The sequence below is a fragment of the Saimiri boliviensis genome, chromosome 14 (assembly GCF_048565385.1).
Source record: "Saimiri boliviensis isolate mSaiBol1 chromosome 14, mSaiBol1.pri, whole genome shotgun sequence".
Taxonomy (NCBI): Eukaryota; Metazoa; Chordata; class Mammalia; order Primates; family Cebidae; genus Saimiri; species Saimiri boliviensis.
The window spans coordinates 19,299,682-19,320,341 of record NC_133462.1 but is presented as its reverse complement, the minus strand read 5'-3'; the positions used below and the strand labels follow the sequence as shown (position 1 = coordinate 19,320,341).

General features: G+C 39.5%; 1 protein-coding gene across 6 annotated transcripts; it reads right to left on the bottom strand.

Moving 5' to 3' along the window:
- Positions 1–3,512: 3,512 nt before the first annotated feature.
- ZNF345 (zinc finger protein 345) lies at positions 3,513–20,612 on the bottom strand. 6 transcript variants are annotated; one of them, XM_074386473.1, is made up of 4 exons: positions 20,479–20,612; positions 19,028–19,102; positions 9,966–10,063; positions 3,513–6,039 (listed from the first exon to the last, which is right to left on the bottom strand). In XM_074386473.1, exon 4 carries the CDS (start codon positions 5,958–5,960, stop codon positions 4,494–4,496), a length of 1,467 nt encoding a protein of 488 aa, XP_074242574.1. In that variant the 5' UTR covers positions 5,961–6,039; positions 9,966–10,063; positions 19,028–19,102; positions 20,479–20,612; the 3' UTR covers positions 3,513–4,493. The 6 variants fall into 6 exon arrangements, with proteins under 6 accessions (XP_074242574.1, XP_074242575.1, XP_039321882.1 ...); XM_074386474.1 differs by having other exon boundaries at positions 9,994–10,063; XM_039465948.2 differs by lacking the exon at positions 20,479–20,612 and adding an exon at positions 20,014–20,471.
- Positions 20,613–20,660: the final 48 nt, after the last annotated feature.

The window sequence follows — 20,660 nt, the reverse complement described above, 5'->3', positions numbered from 1 at the left end:
AGATTTACAGAACAGTTAGAAAAGTAATCCAGAAAATTCCCATATACCCTACACCTAGTTTCTTCTACTACTAAAACCATCTTACATTGTATGATACATTTGTTACAATTAATGAACAAGAATTGTACATTACTATTAGCTAAAGCTTACACTTTATTCCAGCTGTTCTTAGGTTTTAAGCTTTTCTTCCTTTTTCTGTTCCAGCATTCTAAGCAGGAGAGCACACTGCAGTTAGTCATCATTTCTCCTTAGGTTACTGTTAGCTGTGACAGTTTCTTCCTCTTTTTTTTGTTTTTTTGAGACGGAGTTTTGCTCTTCTTAGGCTGGAGTGCAATGGCACAGTCTGGGCTCACTGCAACCTCCACCTCCTGGGTTCAAGTGAATCTCCTGCCCCAGCCTCCTGAGTCGTCGGCATTACGGGTGGTCATCACCACGCCCATGTTTTTCTCATGATTACATGAGGATTTACAGAGGTAAAGTGACATTTTCCTCATAGATATCAAGGATTTATACTATAAACATGATTGCTGTTTTTGTTGGTCTTGATCACCTGAGTGAGAGAGTGTTTGTCAAGTTTCTCCAGTGTAAAGTTACCCTTTTCCCCCCTTTCCCATACAGTACTCTTTGGAAGTCACTATTTACAGCACGTACTTAAGGAGCCGGGGGTTATGCTCTACTTCTCTGAAGGCAGAATATCTACATAAATTATTTGGAATTCTGCACTGGAGATTGGTCTCTTCTCCATTTATATAGTTATTTATCTCATAATATAGTAACATATTAGTATGAATGCATGGATATTTATTTTATACTTTGGGTTATAATCTGATGCTACTTTATTTTTCGCTCAAATTTTCAAGAAACTGAGCATAGAAGTGCTATCATCCGAATCACTGTGGCTATGCTGTTGTGAATGCCCAGAAGGCTACAAAAACAGAGAGACAAATTAGGAAGTTGTAAACATCTAAGTAACATATAGCCATGGTTAGGTTCAGGATGGCATCAGGAAAGGTGACAAGAGGCGTGTAGAAATGGAATATAATCTGGGGAAAAGAATTTACTTTTCAATAAATAATGCTGGATTAACTTGGATATCTGTAGGAATATCAACAATTAAACTTGACCCGCTAAACCTCATATTGTACACCCAAACGAGTTGTGAGAGGTGAAATAAAGCGTCTAGGAGAAGAAAGAGAATATCTCCATGAGTTTGTAGGCATGAAACACACACAAACATTTGAGACTCAAAGTTCTTTGTATAGAAAAAGATTGATAAACAGGATTTAATTAAAATAAAAAACTCCAAATCATCAACCTGTATCTTTAAGAGAGACTTTTGCCACAGGGGTTTTCCCCAGCCAATATAGATACAGTTTTTGCTTTATATCCCTTATATAATACCCATTTCTATGCCACTTGCAGTCAGTTCTGGTGATTAAAAGCCTTTTTTAAAATGTTCATTTTAATATTCAAAATAATGATTTTTTTTTGAGACAGTCTTGCTCTGTCACTGGGTGCCAGGCTCGAGTGCAGTGGCTTGACCTCCACTCACCGCAACCTCCACCTCCCGGGTTCAAGTAATTCTCCTGCCTCAGCCTCCCGAGTAGCTGGGACTACAAGCACGCGCCACCATGCCCAGCTAAATTTTTTTTTTTAAATTTTTAGTAGAGATGGGGTTTCAACATGTTGGCCAGGATGGTCTCAATCTTTTGACCTTGTGATCCGCCCACCTCAGCCTCCCAAAGTGCTGGGATTAGAGGCATAAGACACTGTGCCCAGCCCAAAATAATTAAAAGATTACATGCAATAGTAATAAATATAAGCTGAGTATCCCTTATCCAGAGTGCTTGGGACCAGAAGTGTTTTGGGAATATTTGCATTATACTTGCCAGATGAGCATCCTTAATTCAAAAGTCTGAAATTTCCTTTGAGCATCACATTGGGTTCAAAAAGTTTGGGATTTTGGAGCATTTCAGAGTTTGCATTTTCAAATTAAGGACACTCAACCTGTAATCCATAAAGTCTCTAGAGTAATGTTCTTGCATTTATGTTCCTATATGTTTATTTATTAGAACTGCTACTATTTTTTTTCAAAACAGCAGGTTGTGACTATTGATCTAGCTTTTCTTCTAAAATTGTTTCCCTCCCATTATCCTTAGAGTTTTTGTTGTAGTTATTCTTTTATTGGGTTATATGCTTGGATTCTTTATTTATAATTTCTCTAATATTCTAATGAATGAATTTAGAGCTGTAAAATTTCTTCTGTATATAACAGATCCTTATGGCTTATGTAGTCTACTCAGCACCATTTATTTTAAAAAATAATTTCTTTTGATTTTAACTAATTTACTCATTTATTTTTAGAGACAGGATCTCATTCTGTTGTCCAGGCTGCAGTGGAGTGGCACAATAAAAGCGCACTGTAGCCTTCAATTCCTGGCTCAACTGATCCTCCCACCTCAGCCTCCTGAGTAGCTGGAGGTCACCATGCCTGGCTCATTGTTTTTAAAACATTTTCTGTAGAGACAGGGATTTGCTGTGTCACCCAAGCTGGTCTCAGACTGGGGATTGCAGGCATGAGATACTGTGCCTGCCTGGATTTTATTTTTCAGGAAAGAATCATGCAGAATACTGAATTAGTATTTGGATTTCAATGGAGAAAACTGCCATAGCCTTTTATTTCTACCCTGGCACAAATTTTATAGTGTATTTGTCTCTCACACTTAATAGTCTTACATTTTTCTGTAGGAGAAATTATTATTATTTTTTTTTTGAGACAGAGTCTTGCTCTGTCACCCAGGTTAGAGTTCAATGGTATGATCTTGGTTCATTGCAACCTCCACCTCCCAGGTTCAGGCAAACACTGTGCCTGAGCCTCCCAAGTAGCTGGGACTACAGGCACACACCACCATGCCTGGCTGATTTTTGTATTTTTAAGAGAGGCGGTTTCACCATGTTGGCTAGGCTTCTGGCCTCAAGTGATCCACTCACCTTGGCCTCCCAAAGTGCTGAAATTATAGGTGTTAGCCACTGTGCCTAGCAGCAAATATTCTTATTCAACAAGGAATGAGTGTCAGTCAAATTTTCCCTACACTTATTTAAATGAATGTCTCTCTCCATTGTGAGGTCTTTGTTGTAGAGTTAAGATATGGGTCATGGCTAAAAGTTTTCCTATAAATAATAAAAATGAAGCTTGAGAAGACAATGGTGATAGGTAACATTCACTAAGCACTTATTATGTGATAGGCACAATTAATAGAATCCATACAATAAGGCTCTAAGGTATTCTGATTCTACCCACATTACCATAGGTATGTTATAGATGTACATAAAAGGATCTGGAAGATTAAGTAAATTGGTTAACATTGGAAAGGAGCTGAGGCCAGGAATGCTGCTCAAAGGAAAGGCCAGCTTTATCTGTAATGTAAAAATCTTTTATATTGACACATTATCTCTGAAGTGATTAATAAATAAATAATGCAGACACACTGAAAAGGGGCCATCAAGGTAAGTGTTTGTAGTGGGAAAATTTTTAATATTTGACAAAATTCGGGTTTGAAAAAGACAGGTGAATACTATAAAGCGAATAAAACAGTAACAACATATTTACAGACAAAAAATATAAGGGCTAGTTATAGTATAGCATAATCATACCTTGTTTCCAATCATACCTTGTTTCCAAAACAATGAGAGCGATAGCATTAAAGGATTTGCTCCAAAAGTTTGACAGTGGCTATCTGTGATTGGCAAGATTACAGGTAACCATATGCTTTTTTTTTCTTCTTATCTACATTATGATGAGGGAAAGCTGTTTTGCAAAGTGGAGAGTATAATTTTATAAAAGGAAAGTAAAACAGTCTTCTAAAATAAAAGGTACAGGTTCATTAGATATTAAATTAAAGGATACTTAAAAGTAACAGTTATTTACCATAAACAGGGTGAGCCATAGATACAAATATGTAAATTTAAAAAACAAACACTAACCTGATCTCCAAGCTTAATGTGAATAAAAATGTAACTTACCATCAAATAGTCAATAAAAAAATATGAAAATGGACATTATTGAATAAATTGTGTAAAGACGATAATCAGAGAAGAAAAAGTGATATATTTAGACTTGCAATAAATAATTTTGAGATGAATCAGTAATTCTATATAATAAAAAAAGACCATTTAAAAAGTATAGCAGGGTTAACCCAGAAATGAGTTTTCCAATGTTTAAAAAATAGGCAAAATAAAATAAATGCTTTTTTTTTCAATTTTAACATTCACAAATATGAATTTTCCAAAAGTAATGAAGGAATGAATATAGATAAGGATCTTCAAATATTTATTTTATTCGGGGTTGTTTTTTTTTTCCTGTATAAATTTTCTTAGACTGACGAACCTGTGAAGCATAAGTAAGGCATTTGTACCTTAGTTCTCTTTGTAGAGCTTTTCACCACTATGAATTTTCTTATGTCATATGTTTAGAGTCCTTTTATCACATAATTTCAATTTATAGTTTCCAATTCACAGAGTTTCATACCATTATGACTTTTCTTATGTTGCTGAAACTCTGAACCCCTCCCATAAGCCTTCCCACAGTTCTTACATTCATAAGGTTTCTCACCTGTATGAATTCTTTGATGCTGAGTAAGGCTTGAGCCACTACAAAAAGCCTTCCTACACTCCCTACATTCATAGGGTTTCTCACTGGTGTGTATTCTCTGGTGCCGATTAAGAGCTGAGCTACTGCTAAAGGACTTTCCACATTCTTTACATTCATAGGGTCTTTCACCAGTATGGATTAGCTGGTGTTGGATAAGTTTTGAGCCACTACCAAAAGCCTTCCCACATTCCTTACATTCATAGGGTTTCTCACCAGTATGAATTCTGTGATGCTGAGTAAGGTCTGAACCACTACTAAACGTCTTCCCACATTCCTTACATTCATAAGGTTTCTCACCAGTATGCATTCTTTGATGCTGAATAAGCTTTGAACCACTTCTAAAGGCTTTCTCACACTCCTTACACTCATAGGGTTTCTCACCAGTGTGAATTCGCTGATGTTGAGTGAGATCTGAGCCACTATTAAAAGCCTTCCCACATTCCTTACATACATAAGGTTTCTCGCCAGTATGAATTCTTTGATGTCGAGTAAGGGCTGATCCAAAACTAAAGGCCTTTCCACATTCATTACATATATATGGTTTCTCACCGGTATGAATTCTCTGGTGCCGAGTAAGGGCTGAACCACTGCTAAAGGCCATTCCACATCCTTTGCATTCATAAGGTTTCTCACCAGTATGAATCCGCCGATGTTGAGTAAGGTTTGAACCACTGCCAAAGGCTTTCCCGCAATCTATACATTCATAAGGTTTCTCACCTGTGTGAATTCTGTAATGCCGAGTAAGGGCTGATTCAAAACTAAAGGACTTCCCACATTCCTTACACTCATAAGGCTTTTCACCACTGTGAATGATCTGATGACGAATAAGGCCTGATCCAAAACTAAAGGCTTTCCCACATTCCTTACATTCATAGGGTTTCTCACCAGTATGAATTCTCTGATGGTGAGTAAGGTTTGAGCCACTACCAAAGGCCTTTCCGCATTCTTTACATTCAAAAGGCTTCTCACCAGTATGAATTCTTTGATGGTAAGCAAGGTTTGCACCACTACCAAACGCCTTGCCACATTCTTTGCATTCATAAGGTTTCTCACCAGTATGAATTCGCTGATGTCGAATAAGGACTGATACAAAACTAAAATCCTTCCCACATTCCTTACATTCAAGGAGTTTCTCATCTGTATGAATTCTCTGATGCTGGATACTGAAAGTGGGCATGTCTTCAGGAGTAAATATCATTTCACTGAAATGTCCTTCCTGAGATCCCTGTTTTCTCTCAAACTGGCTTTTACATTCCCAGTCACCTCTGAAACTTGAACACTCAATGCTGTGTTTTGTAAGTTTTTCCATTATCTCCCATCAGGATGATTCTATTCCATAAATATCCATTTTCAGAAATAATTTCTTGGTCTCAACCTTGATTCACAGTCTGAAAGAAAATATAAAAGCAAACATTTATTTTTTTATGTTCTGGGAGAGATTTAATGTTTATAATAGATAGGAAAGACTTAACTACAATTTAATTTTCATAAAAATTGAGTGGCTTATACAGTTCTCACATATGACTGGGCAATTTGCAAAACAGATTAGAAAAGCAAAGAAAATGAGTAAAAGTCATACTAGAAAGTGAAGGAGGTATTCAGGAAACAGATTAATTATTTCTAAATCATAGTTTAGATAAAAGTTCCCTGCAAACTCTGAAAGTTTAGTAATCATATAGATGTCGTGGCCCTGTCTTAATTTCTTAAGAAATGAATCTAGTGTTATGAACATTGATAAATGAGGGTAATTCTCATATTCATTTGTCAGGGTTGGTTGGAGTACTACATTTTTCCTGGGGTGGAAAATCTGGGATGATTCAGTAATAAACATAATTGGCATATAAACTGATGGAGACAAAAAAGAAAGATAATCCACAAAGAGCAGTTTCCAAATGAAAGACTAATGTGCTAAATGAGTATGGAATAAATGGGTATGGAATGAGCTATCGAAAGGGAAGATTCATCTTTGATTACAATGTGGTTTGTTTATGCCATTTAATTAAAAATAAGTGTGCCTCCAAATTCTATGATGGCATTGGGAGAAGAAGGAACTCAGGGCTACAGCAGAGTAACAGAATCTAGTTTTAACATAAGAGGAAAGGGAAGACAAGACAGGTGTCAATCTGATACTACAAGATTGCAAGAAAGATGAAGATACATAAATATCCTGAACCTCATCTTTGATCACACCTAATCTACTTATATACTTGCATAAAGTACCTGTCCATTGCATATTATTTTGGGAGATTTGTTTGCCATAAAAGTAGAGACTAGGAAAGGGAATGGATTTAAAGATACTATCTAAGGCCCTGAGTGAATACCTCAAACCCCAAAAGGTGAAAACATTCCAGCATCAATCTCTTTCTACAACTCACATAACAATCCTGTTTAAAGCAAGTCTAAATATGTCTTGAAATTGTTCTTCCAATCTCCAACTGGCTAATCCAAATCAGAATTATCTTTTGCTTGGACACTAAAGCAGCATTTCTTCTAGCTGCTTGCATTTCCAGTTTTGGACCCTTAGCACCCAGAGTGATATTAAGCCTGGAACTGTTTTTCTCAAAATGAACTTGCTCTTAAAAGTTCCTCAGTGCCAGGCGCGGTGGCTCAAGCCTGTAATCCCAGCACTTTGGGAGGCCAAGGCGGGTGGATCACGAGGTCAGGAGATAGAGACTATCTTGGTCAACATGGTGAAACCTCGTCTCTACTAAAAATACAAAAATTAGCTGGGCATGGTGGCGCGTGCCTGTAATCCCAGCTACTCAGGAAGCTGAGGCAGGAGAATCGCCTGAACCCAGGAGGCGGAGGTTGTGGTGAGCCAAGACGGTGCCATTGCACTCCAGCCCAGGTAACAAAAGTGAAACTCCGTCTCAAAAAAAAAAAAAAAAAAGTTCCTCAGTGATCCACCTGTCTCTTAAACCTTATATTCCTCTTGGCACCCCCACCCCAACAATATGCTTTAGCTACAGTGGCCCTCATAGTTCTTTAAATGCACAAAACTGTACCCACCCACCGCCATCATGATTTCATCTGCCTGAAATGTCCCCCTATATCCACTGCCCCTACTCTTGGCCTTGCAAATTTCCAGCAATGGTTTAGGTCTCTGCTAAATGATGTATCTTTAAAATATTTCCTGCATGTTCAGTCTTAATTATGCACACTCCACCATCATTTCTCAGAGCACTTTTTCCCTTTTTGTGTTTTGTTTTGATAATGGGTAATTTACATATCCATTCTGTACAGTTAAAATGTTCATATTTGTTTGAATGCTTGTTTAATCTCTGTCTGCTACAATAGAGCCAAGATTCCTGAAGACAAGGATAACGTCTGTTAATTTAATCAACTTGAACTCTGGTACATGCAAACAAAAAAAAAAAAAAAAGGAAAACACTAAATGCATTTACTGAATAGCTAATATAATAAACTATTTTCAAAACGTATTATCCTTACAAATAAGCATCTAAAAACAAGATTTCTCTGAAAAAGGGCAAGTGAATCATGTGCATTTATCCCTGTGCCCTCACTAAACCTCACTAAAAGGAATGGAAAGGACTTTGTAAAAAGGAACAGTCCCACCACATAAAAGGAAATCATTTTAAGTTTTTTTTTTTTTTTTTTTTTTTTTGAGACAGAGTTTCACTCTTGTCACCCAGGCTGGAGTGCAATGCTGCAATCTCAGCTCACTGCAACCTCTGCCTCCTGGGTTCAAGTGATTCTTCTGCCTCAGCCTCCCAAGTAGCTGGGACTACAGGCACCGACCATCACAGTTGGCTGCTTTTTGTATTTTTAGTAGAGATGGGGTTTTACCATGTTGGCCAGGCTGGCCTTGAACTCCAGACCTCACATGATCCACCTGCCTCAGCCTTCCAAAGTGCAGGAATAACAGGCAGGAGCCACCACGCCCGGCCAACATTTTAAGTTGAAAGTGTAAGATAAATGATGAAAAACCAAAAACGATATAGCCTTAACTAAAATTAAGGAAAAGGCACACATATTACACATTTTTGTGTAAAAAAGTTTGATTTATGCTGCAGAACCCCAGAAAAACTTAAGAAGTGGAGGGAACTACCTACCTATAAAAGTCTAACAATCAACACATAAAATTTAGCATACAGCTTCTTAGGGTCCACTGAATTACAAATAGATCACCACCTCATGAAGATATGTGCCTCCCCATGTTCAAAGCAATATTCACAAGACATGAAAATAACCTATGTGTCTACTGATGGATGAACAGATGAAGAATTTGACATATATAAATGAATACTATCCACCATTGAAAATGAAAGAGATCCTGCCATTTGCCACAACAGACATGAAACTGGAGGACATTATGCTATGTGAAATAAGGGAGACATGGGAAGACAAATACTAAATGATCTCACTTATATATAGAATGTTAACAGAAAAAGTATAGAAATAGCATACAAAATGGTAGTTACCAGGGACTGTCAGGGAAAAAATGGGGAGGTGCAGGTCAAAGGATACAAAGTTTCAGACATGTAGAAAATAAGTCTAGAGATCCAATGTACAACATGAGGGCTATAGTTAATGTCATTGTATTGTAGTTGAGTTTTTTAGTAAGAGCAGATTTTTGATGTTCTTGCCACATACACACAAAAGGTGTAACTGTGAGATGATGAACATGTTAATTTGCTTGACTACAGTAACCATTTCATAATGTGTATCAAAACCATAAATATATATAAAACACCTTAAATATATACAAAAACAACAGAAACAAAAAATAGGCAAATATTAGATATTTGAGAAACGCCTGTAAGATAAAAGACAGTAAATAAAGCAACCAAAGGAACTCAGAAGAGAGACTACATTGGGGAACCAACAAAACCTCAGAAGTCACCATGTGTATTCTCATAGGGGTGTGAGAAGCTATTCACATGATACAAGAATAGAATAACATAGAAGAATTACTAAGTGACAAAAAGTATTCCTAGAAAATGAAAATATAAAGTGGGAATAAAAGCAAATCATTCAAACATAAATAAAATCTCTTTTAAAAACATATAAAAAGATACAAAAATATGAAAATATAAGAGGTCAAGCAACAAAGTCCAACATCTACTGAGACAAAATCATTTTTAGAAGTTTGCTAAGAATCTACAAAGTGTGCTAGAAGAAATGAAGGAACCTGAGAATCATCATTTAAAAATCATCAGAATAACAGATTCAGGCAAGAATCCCCAGTGGATTCTAAAATCAGATAATGAATTGTACTGGGAAAAAGGATATTCACTTGATCTCACAGTATCACTCACAGATTATTTATTAATTATAAAGGGAAAATACATACCTTTATATGAGAAAGATTTGGTACTCACCACCTTAAGTGGTAAAACTTGATGTCTAAGTCTATTTGTGTTGCTAGGAAGGCACATCTAAGGGCGGTAACTGGTAAAGAAAAGAGGTTTATTTGGCTCACAGTTCTGCAGACTATACAAGACACATGACACCAACATCTTCTGATGAAGGTTTTAGGCTGCTTCCACTAGTAGAAGGTGAAAGGGAACAAGGATGTGCAGAGATTACGTGGAGAGAGAGTAAGCAAAAGAGAGGGCCAGGGGAGTTGCTAAATTCTTTTTAACAACCAGCTGTTGTGGGAACTAGTAAGAGCAGGAACTCAATCACCCACTGCCTCCCAGGGAGGGTATTAATCTATTCATCAGGGACCCACCCCTAAAACTGAAACACCTGCCATTAGGCCCCACTTCCAATATTGGAAAAATTTCAACCTAAGATTTGGAGGGGACAAACACCCAACCTATAGAACTTGGCATCAACAGTAGTGGAGCAACCTGACATATGTGCTTCCCAATGTAATACAATAAAAGATGTACCATCGTATCACCTATGTGGTATGCTTGCCAAAAATATTTAACCTGAATCTAAGCTTCCTATACATAAGAAAGCCATGAGACAAATAAAGGTTATGGGACATTCTGTGGGGATTCACTCAGGGTGGTGGCAAAAATATTAAGGGAAAAGTATTAGAAAAAGTTATAAAATATAATCTCCAACCCTTTTGGAAGGCCTAAGGTTTTTTTCTATAGTTCTTGGCTGAAGGCAGCCTTATCCCCTTACTTAAATAAATTAGAGTAAAAGGAATGTGGGAGTTTATCTAACTTGTTTACTCATGTGGCCTTAAAACTAACCCTTTGAGCTGGATGGCTCTCTTGGGGAGGAGTTCGACCAGGGAGATTACCCTCTAATGGTGTTTGCTTTGGGTTTGGAACCTGGTCTTTACTCTTCCTCTACAAGTGTGTTAACTTAGAGCCTCTGTTATTATATCTATACTGAATAAATGTGGAGAGGGCAAAGTAGTCAGAGTTGTGCAGCTTTGATCTCTCTCTGTAAGTAGCTCATGACCCCTGGCCTACTCGTTCACTGGAAATTTGAGTCTGAGTGCACTTACTCATCTGTCATGAAGCTGGGGTCTGTGGGATGGACCCCAGCAACATTCTATAAAATAATTGTCCTGGATTCTTAAAAAAATTCAATGTCATCTAGAACAAAAAATGAGAGACTGCTCCAGCTTAAAAGAGACTAGAGCTCCAATGACCAAAACCAATGTATAATGAATCTTGACGGGACCCTAGATAAGGCAAACACACACCCAGGTAAAACAAACAAACAAATACAATAGCAGCTAAATAAAGACAGTCTGCAAACTACTAGAGCTATCTAAACATAAAATGCTTGAGAATATTAGTAAGTCCATCTTAATTTCCTTAAGTTGGAGATATATCATTAATACTGAGGATATAAACGTTAATATTATTAATGGTAAAATGTTAAGATGTCCCCAACCTATTTTTAAATGAGTCAAGAAAAAGTGTATGTGTGTATATTAATAATGATAAAGGAAATATGGCAAAATGGCAACAACCAAAGAATCTGGGTGATGGTTGATAAGGTCTGAATGTTTGTGTCCTCCCAACCCCCAAATCAAATGTTGAACTTTAGTTATCAATGTAATGGTGAAAGGAGGTGGGGCCTTTGGGAGGTGATTAGCTCTTGAGGCAGAGCCCCCATGAATGTAATTAGTACTCTTGTAAAAGAGGGCCCCGGGGGGCTGCCTTTCCCTTTTCAAAGAGAGAAGGTGCCATCTATGAAGCAGAAAGCAGGTCCTTACCAGACACTGAGTCTGCCAACATTTTGATCATGTCCTTTCCAGCCTCCACAACTGTGAAAAATAAGTTTCTTTTGTTTTTAACATACTTACTTTATGGTATTTTGTTACAGTGGCCCAAACAGAGGAAGAAAATGGACATTCAGAATTCACTGGAATATTCTTTTTTCTCTATGTTTGAAAATTTTCAAAGAAAACAGAAAATACAGATTGTTCTAAAAAGTAAGCATTAAGGGAAACTTCCCAGACTTAAAAGACATCAGTTTCCACATTTAATGAGTCCACTTGGTATGTAGCATAAAAAATAAAAATGATTCACATTTGATATATTTTGATTAGGTTCTTGGACAGTGGGAACAAAGAAAATACCCTAAAAGGCTCCAAAATACAAAGATGGTATAAACCAAAGACCAGGAATAAAAATGGCTTTGGAGTTCTAAACAATACTATAAGACAGAAATCTTAACTTTAAAATTCTGAGGTAAAATATTTTCAATGTAGAATTCTGTGCCCTGCCGAAGAATCAATATAGTGGTTGAAAAATATACTAGGACTCACAAAATTTAACTCTCATTCATCCTTTCTCATATGCCACCAATATAAAGAAGAAGCACACCAAGAAACAGGAAGGCAAGGAGTCCAAGAAACAACTCGGCACAGAAGGGCAGTGAATTTAAAAAGAAAGAATTCTAGAGTAATGGTGGTACAAGCAATCAGCAGAGAACAAAAAGGATCATACAAGAGATGTCTCTAAGCCCAAAGCCCAAGGAACTGACAGAACATACTGGAAAAAGATTTATTTTCCAGTAGATTTTGAATATAAATTAGTAATAAATATATGGACAAAAAGGTAATTTTAATTACATGGAAAACAAAGTCGTGTAACAATATAAGCATGATTCACAGCTCAGTTATGAATAAAATCTGTTAAAAAGACACAAGGCACAGAATGGGCGATGATATTTACAAAATATTTAACTGTCAAAGAACTAGCATGTAAAATATAAGATCTTTCCCAAATCATTAATAAAAAGCTAGGCCGGGCATGGTGGCTCATGCCTGTAATCCCAGCACTTTGGGAGGCCAAGGCAGGTGGATCACAAAGTCGAGAGATCGAAACCATCCTGGTCAACATGGTAAAACCCCGTCTCTACTAAAAATACAAAAAATTAGCTGGGCATGGTGGCGCGTGCCTGTAATCCCAGCTACTCAGGAGGCTGAGGCAGGAGAATTGCCTGAACCCAGGAGGCGGAGGTTGCAGTGAGCCGAGATTGAGCCATTGCACTCCAGCCTGGGGAACAAGAGCGAAACTCCATCTCAAAAAATAAAAAAATAAAAAATAAATAAAAAGCTAAATGGCCCAAGAGAGAAAAAACCGCTAAATAAATAGGGAGACATCGCCATTTTCACTCCTGCTTTTGTTTACACCTGTGTGATAATTTGTCAGATCTTTGTCCTATGGTTCCTAGCACAGAGCTAGATATGTCTTTGTTGTGGATCACACCTGAGTTTAGGCTAATGAGGTAACTCATGGTGGACCCTTGAGCAGCTTTGAAATTGGGGCAGTCATCAAAAATACTTTTAGCTAGCCCAATCTCTGAGGAAGAAAGGGGGGCTGGAGACTGGGTTCAATCATGTGGCCAATGATTAATCAATCATGCCTACATAATGAAATTCCATCCCAAAGTTCAGTGGAGCTTCCCTGGTGACACACCCTGCTTTCACAGGGAACGAACACAGAAACTGTGTACAGATCCCTTCCAGACCTTGCTCTGTGTCTCATTACTAAGCTGTTCCTAATTTGTATCCTTATCTTTCATAATAAAACTGTAATTTTAAGTATAGTGCTTTCCTGAATTCTGTGAGTTGTAGTGAATTACTAAATCAAGAGTGGAGTGGGAGGGAGTCAAGAGAACCTGGAATTGTAGCTAGTTGGCCTAAAGTAAGGGCAGATTTACTGGGGACTATATGCTAAAACCTATGGAGTCTAACACCGATGCTGGGTAGCAGGACCAGAATTGAATTGCAGTACATCAGTTGGAGATGAAACATATTAAAACCTCATGTTCACGGACTGAAGACTTAACATGAAGATGTCAATACTCACTAAAATAATCTGCAGATTCAATGCAATCTCTATTAACACTTCAGTGGCCTTTGAAATGAAAACTTACTCCTCAAATCCATATGGAACTACAGTGGGTACCCAAAATCTGTATGGAACTGCAGTGCAGATTGACCAGGATTTCTAAATCTTAATGACCTCAGATTTGGCAGTTAATTCTTAGATTTGACACTAAAAGCACAAGCAAGCAAAGAAAATTACACATCAATTTAAATTCATCCAAGTTAAAAGTTTGTTCTTCAAATGGGTCCACAGTGTTTCTATAGGCAGATGATAAAGGTTTAAAGCTAGAGAAAACCATAGTTGCACAATACTATGAATACAGCAAATACCACTGAATTTATACTAAATACCACTTTAAAATGGTTAATTGTATCTCATGTGAATTTTGCCTAAATGAACAAATCTTGAAACAAAAAAAGGAGACAAAAGATGATGCAAATGAAAAGATGTTCTGTTTCATTAGTGGTCATGGTCATGCAAATTAACACCATAATGAGATTTTTTTTTTTTTTTTTTTTTTTGAGACGGAGTTTCGCTCTTGTTACCCAGGCTGGAGTGCAATGGCGCGATCTCGGCTCACCGCAACCTCCGCCTCCTGGGTTCAGGCAATTCTCCTGCCTCAGCCTCCTGAGTAGCTGGGATTACAGGCACGTGCCACCATGCCCAGCTAATTTTTTGTATCTTTTAGTAGAGACGGGGTTTCACCATGTTGACCAGGATGGTCTCGATCTCTTGACCTCGTGATCCACCCGCCTCGGCCTCCCAAAGTGCTGGGATTACAGGCTTGAGCCACCGTGCCCAGCCCTGAGATGTTACTAAGTATACTAGGTAGGTAAAAAGTGTGACTATTCCAAATGTAGGTAAAGATGTGGCAAAAACTTGGCAAAGGCAGCAGTAAACATACGCCGTTGGAAGTAGACCACTTTTTCATACAACCACTTTGAAAGAGTTTGGCATTATCTAGGCTAACATGCATATTCCCTATTACCCAGCAATTCCACTCGTAGGTAAAACATCCACTAGAATGTTCATAACAGTTTTGTTAAGAGTAACATGCTGGAAACTGCCAATTATCCACATAAAAAATATGTCAGACAAAATACACTATGATATAGTCACAAAGGTTATGAAATAGTAGTGTAAATAAACAAGATACATATAAACTATTCAACATGAACCAGGTGTGGTGGCTCACGCCTGTAATCCCAGAACTTCAAAAGGCTGAGGTGGGTGGATCACTTAAATCTGGATTTCAATACCAGCCTGGCCAACATGGTGAAACTCTGCCTCTACTAAAAAATACAAAAACTTAGCTGGGCTTGGTGGTGCAGCACCTGTAATCCCAGGGGAATTCCTTTCTGGTTCTGGTGTGCTTGCCTAGCAGGTGGCTCCAGCATCCAGGTCTACCTCCAGCAGCACATTGAATCTCCCCAGCACCCAGCTCCTGAAGCATGACTAACTTTACCAGGCTTCTTCAGACAAGCAGCTTCTCTAGCTCCCAGCTCTGAAAGTACAAGGTGGCCAGCTGCACCTGATAGCCTTGTCTGAAAGTTTTGTAACAAATGCTTCTGGTAAGACAACCCAGTCGGCCACAAAGGATGGATTCCTGGCAAACGCTAGAGGGCAGATTTCCAGCAACTTCCACAGGTGCAGCATCACAGCAGGAACAGGACACAGCTAAGGTTTAAGTGAAGTACTTATGGCACAAAACTTGAGGTGTTCACTCTCAGATTGCCAACCCTGCACTTATAACCCTGATGATGATTGTCTTAAGAATGAAGAACCCGGCCGGGCGCGGTGGCTCAAGCCTGTAATCCCAGCACTTTGGGAGGCCGAGGCGGGTGGATCACGAGGTCAAGAGATCGAGACCATCCTGGTCAATATGGTGAAACCCCGTCTCTACTAAAAATACAAAAAAATTAGCTGGGCATGGTGGCACATGCCTGTAATCCGAGCTACTCAGGAGGCTGAGGCAGGAGAATTGCCTGAACCCAGGAGGCGGAGGTTGCGGTGAGCCGAGATCGCGCCATTGCACTCCAGCCTGGGTAACAAGAGCGAAACTCCGTCTCAGAAAAAAAAAAAAAAGAATGAAGAACCCAGGGTGCAAAATTTGAGGCATTCCGTCTCGGGGTCATGCAACTGTAGTTACATCTGGCAGTGAGTGCTTCTCACTGTCTCACTTGCTCATCTTAGTCCTAGCCCTTTACAGAGATTACTGTCATTCAGTGAGTCACAAACCAAAAAACCCCCTCCCATTATTACTATTACCTCATATTAATAACAGATCCAAGAATAATTATCAATGAATGGATTTTAAACTAGTGGGGAAAAGTTTGGCGACCAGTTATTTACACAGTTACAAAGCAGATCACAAATTATCTATTAATTACAAATAGACAACTACCAATATTACAGTGGAGAAACATGGTAGATATCCCCTAACAAATTATCACAGTTAACATCTTCAGATATGGAACAAGTCAGCATTATATATCTCCTGAGATGATGCATCAAGAAGGATACAATATTACCTTTATGGTATTCCTGCCACAAAATTCATAACCTGAATGCAAGCATGAAAAACCATAAGACAAACCCAGCTTAAGGGACTTTTTACAAAATAACTGGCTTCTCCTCTTCAGCAATGCTAAGATCATGAAAGACAAAGGGAGAGCTACTCTTCTAGATTAAAGCAGACTAAAGAGACATAATGAATAAATTTAATGTGTGACTTTAAAGTGGATCCTGGATAGATGAGGAGAGAGGACAGGGTGGTTTGTTAAAAGGAACATCACTGGGATGAGTGAAAATTTTAAATATAGGTTAGATATCATATAAATGTTAATTTTTTTTTTTTTGGAGACGGAGTTTCGCTCTTGTTACCCAGGCTGGAGTGCAATGGCGCGATCTCAGCTCACTGCAACCTCTGCCTCCTGGGTTCAGGCAATTCTCCTGCCTCAGCCTCCTGAGTAGCTGGGATTACAGGCACACGCCACCATGCCCAGCTGATTTTTTGTATTTTTAGTAGAGACGGGGTTTCACCATGTCGACCAGGATGGTCTTGAACTCTCGACCTCATGATCCACCCACCTCGGCCTCCCAAAGTGCTGGGATTACAGGCTTGAGCCACCGCGCCCGGCTATAAATGTTAAATTTTAATAACTGTACTGTGGTTATGTAAGAGAATACTCATTGTTAGGAAATAAAGGGGAAAAATATCTGCAACTTAGTCTTAAATGGTACAAATAAAATGTGTGTTGTGTGTGTGTGTGTGTGTGTGTGTGTGTGTGTAGAGACAGAGAGAGACATCATTTTCTTTTATTCTTGGCCTCCTCAAATACATTTTTGGAAGTGGGGGATGTGAAAATTAGATATAGACTTAGATATAAATATAGATATTTTCTAATATTTTTATGTTAATGACATCTGGTATAATCAAGCCTTCTTTGTATGGTATCTTTTACTCTTCTCCCTTACCACGTTTCATTTTTCACTACCCTGTGGGAGGCAGAAGCAGATGGATCACCAGAAGTCAGGAGTTCGAGACCAATCTGGCCAATATGGTGAAACCCTCTCTGTACTAAAACTACACAAATTAGCTGGGCCTGGTGGCATGCACCTGTAATCGCAGCCACTTGAAAGGCTTAGGCAGGAGAATCATTTGAATCCAGGAGGTGGAGGCTGCAGTGAGCCGAGATTGCATCACTGCATTCCAGCCTGGGTAACAGAGCCAGACTCCATCTCAAAACGAAAAAGAAAACTGTGTCACTTTTATGTAGTCTTTTGTGAAAAAAAGAAACAAAAGAATGTCTATTCAAACAAAGTTAGAAACAAACAAAATCTACACTTATGTGGCTCTAGGATTCATCCATATGTACTAAAGCTCTAATGAAAGGCAAAGAAACGGCCACGGTGATTATCATCACAAGAGCACAATGTTGTTTGTGACTGTGGAGAAGTACAGCAGAGGCTTCTTCAGTGATGGCTGTATTCTATTTATTGATCTGGGTACCCTTTACGTGGGTCTTTATAATTACTTGTTAAGCTGCACAAGCGGGTCCCATTTCTGTATCAAATTTGAAGAAGGAAAAAGCCATAGGCATTCAAGTAAACGTTATGCATCTCTAAAAATATTTTCCAAATATACTACGTGGGAAAATACTTAATTTTAAATGAAAATGTAGGATAGGTCAGGTGCAGTGTCTCACGCCTGTAATCCAAGCACTTTGGAGGCCAAGCTGGGCAGATCACCTGAGATCGGGAGTTCAAGACCAGCCTGACCAACATGGTGAAACCCCGTCTTTATTTATTTATTTATTTGTTTATATTTATTTATTTTTTAAGGCTAGTCAAATGAAGCAGTGGGAGTGGTATTTTTTTTATTTTTTATTTTTTACTCGAAACCCCATCTTAAAAAAAATAAAAAGAAAATGTAGGATATAAAATGACAAATGCAACATGAATTCAATTATGTTTTATGTGCGTAGCTAAAATATAAATTTTCTTCATTCGGGATTTCTGTACTTTTTAAATTAAGTTAAAATAATCATGTTTTACTTATACAATCAGAAAGAAATATTTTTTAAAAAGTAGCATAAGGAAAAATTAAAGCCAAGTGCAGTGGCTCACATCTGTAATCCCAGCACTGTGGGAGGCGGAGGCAGGTGGATGGATTGAGCCCAGGGGTGTGAGACCAGTCTGCGTAACATGTTAAAGCCCCATCTCTACCAAAAATACAAAAATTAGCCAGGCTTGGTGGCACACATCTATTATTCCAGCTACTTGGGAGGCTGAGATGCAACAATTGCTTGATTCAGGGAGGTGAGGCTGTAGTGAGCTGAGATCACACCACTGCATTACAGCCGGGGCAACAGAGCCAGACTCCGTTTCAAAAAACAAGTAAGGAAAAATTAAAACTGACAATTTAGTAAGATAAAATTAGGTGTGGGAGGTGGAGTTTGAAGACATCACATTTTCTCAATATGGAAACTCCAGGGATCAGGTCATCTGACAGGCAAGAATTTTCAAGAAAAGGAAAGCAACTATGTCCTAACCAGGAAAATGTGACTTCAGGAAACAAGAGGAAAGGACAAGCTACCTTGCAGGTGCCTTGTGGATGTTCAATAGCCATTCTTTACTCTTCTCCGGAGGCCTCTATCCAAGCAGGGCAGAGCTGAGAAAGGAGAAGGGAGTCAGGAAACATGAGGTTCTTCTGAGAGGGAGCCAGTTTGACTATGTCAGAAGTTATCTTGGCTCAGCCCCTACTGCCCGCCACCTACAGAGGAAGGTCAGAGAAGTGTAGAGCGTCCTGCTCAATCCAGGTATCCCAGACAATAGCAGGGTCAGTGCCGTTCTGGGCAGAATCTGTTTCTGAGCTCAAAGAGGTCTCCAGTGGCTGAAGTCACAAAGAGAGACAAAGACTCCCCATACCCACGTTGGCTATACGGACACATAGTCACACAAACTCATTCACTCACACACCATGGGGACATAAATGTCACAGGCACCCCAAACCTAAACACAACAGGCTGCACACGGTCTCTCTCTCTCTCTCTCTCACACACACAACCACGGGGGCAGACAGGGACACAACCAGAGTCCGTGGGCATCTCTCAAACTCCCAGTGACATACACGTTGGGGTCACAATGACAACAAATTCACACGCACCCTACATCAAGAATATCACTAACATGCGCGCGCGCACACACACACACACACACACACACAGGGAAGCAGCCACAAACCTTATAGTTAAGGCATACTGCACACAGTTCGGCAAATGGTAATAAACACACACACCCCCAAGGGAACACACAGTCACTACCGCGGTCCAGGAACCGCACACTCGCAAACACGGTGCCCAACCCAGTCACAATTAAACTCCAATCACACCCCCACAAACATAAAAAGTCCTCCTCCCCTCCCTCACAGTTGCACACCGGGTCGCACAGACACACGCCCACCCCAGAGACATCCAGTCACAACCGTACACACTCTTCACAATCGCTCCTTAGTCTGCTCCCCACGCAGCCCACACAGAGCCGGGGTTCCTGTCGCGCCAGGATCCGAGCCACCTCACTTACGCCTGCTCGGGGCGGGTCAGCTCCGCTCCACTGGAATCCAAACAACCTGACCCCAGTTCTCTCACAAAGACCGGAGGCCGTTCGCTCAGACCCGCGGGAAGACCCCGCCCACTCCGCAAAAGACAATTTCGTTATCGCGGGAGACAGCCATGGGCCTAGAGGCTTCTGGGAAGTGTAGGAGCGACAGGTTGCCGAAAGGTACTGCCCGGCCATCCTGATTCCCGTGGCGCGGACCCTGGCACCAACAAAAGTATCACTTTAAGCTAAGCCTCCCATCAGAGCCTTCCAGGAGTCTCTCCTGACAAGGACTCCCTAGATCAAGCTTTAGTAAGGCTCCTCTGAGCCCTTTTTGTTTGGCCAGGCCTCCTCCATGACCTGCGAACCCCACTTCGGCAAGAATCCAGCTAAGCCAGTTCAGCAAGAATCCCCCCACCCTTGATACTGAACTTCCTCTTAGTAATTTACCATCCTTTAACTCGTCCACCCAGCCCGTTGGCTATAAATCTCCAGCTGCTATCGTATTGGAAGTTGACTATTGCAATAGTCTTCAACCAAGTCCTTCTTGCCTGTTTAAGTCATCTGGTGCAACTTTTCTTTCACCCCGCCCAGCCTCAGAGGGTGGCTCCCAGGTTTCCGCCCCTTCCCGG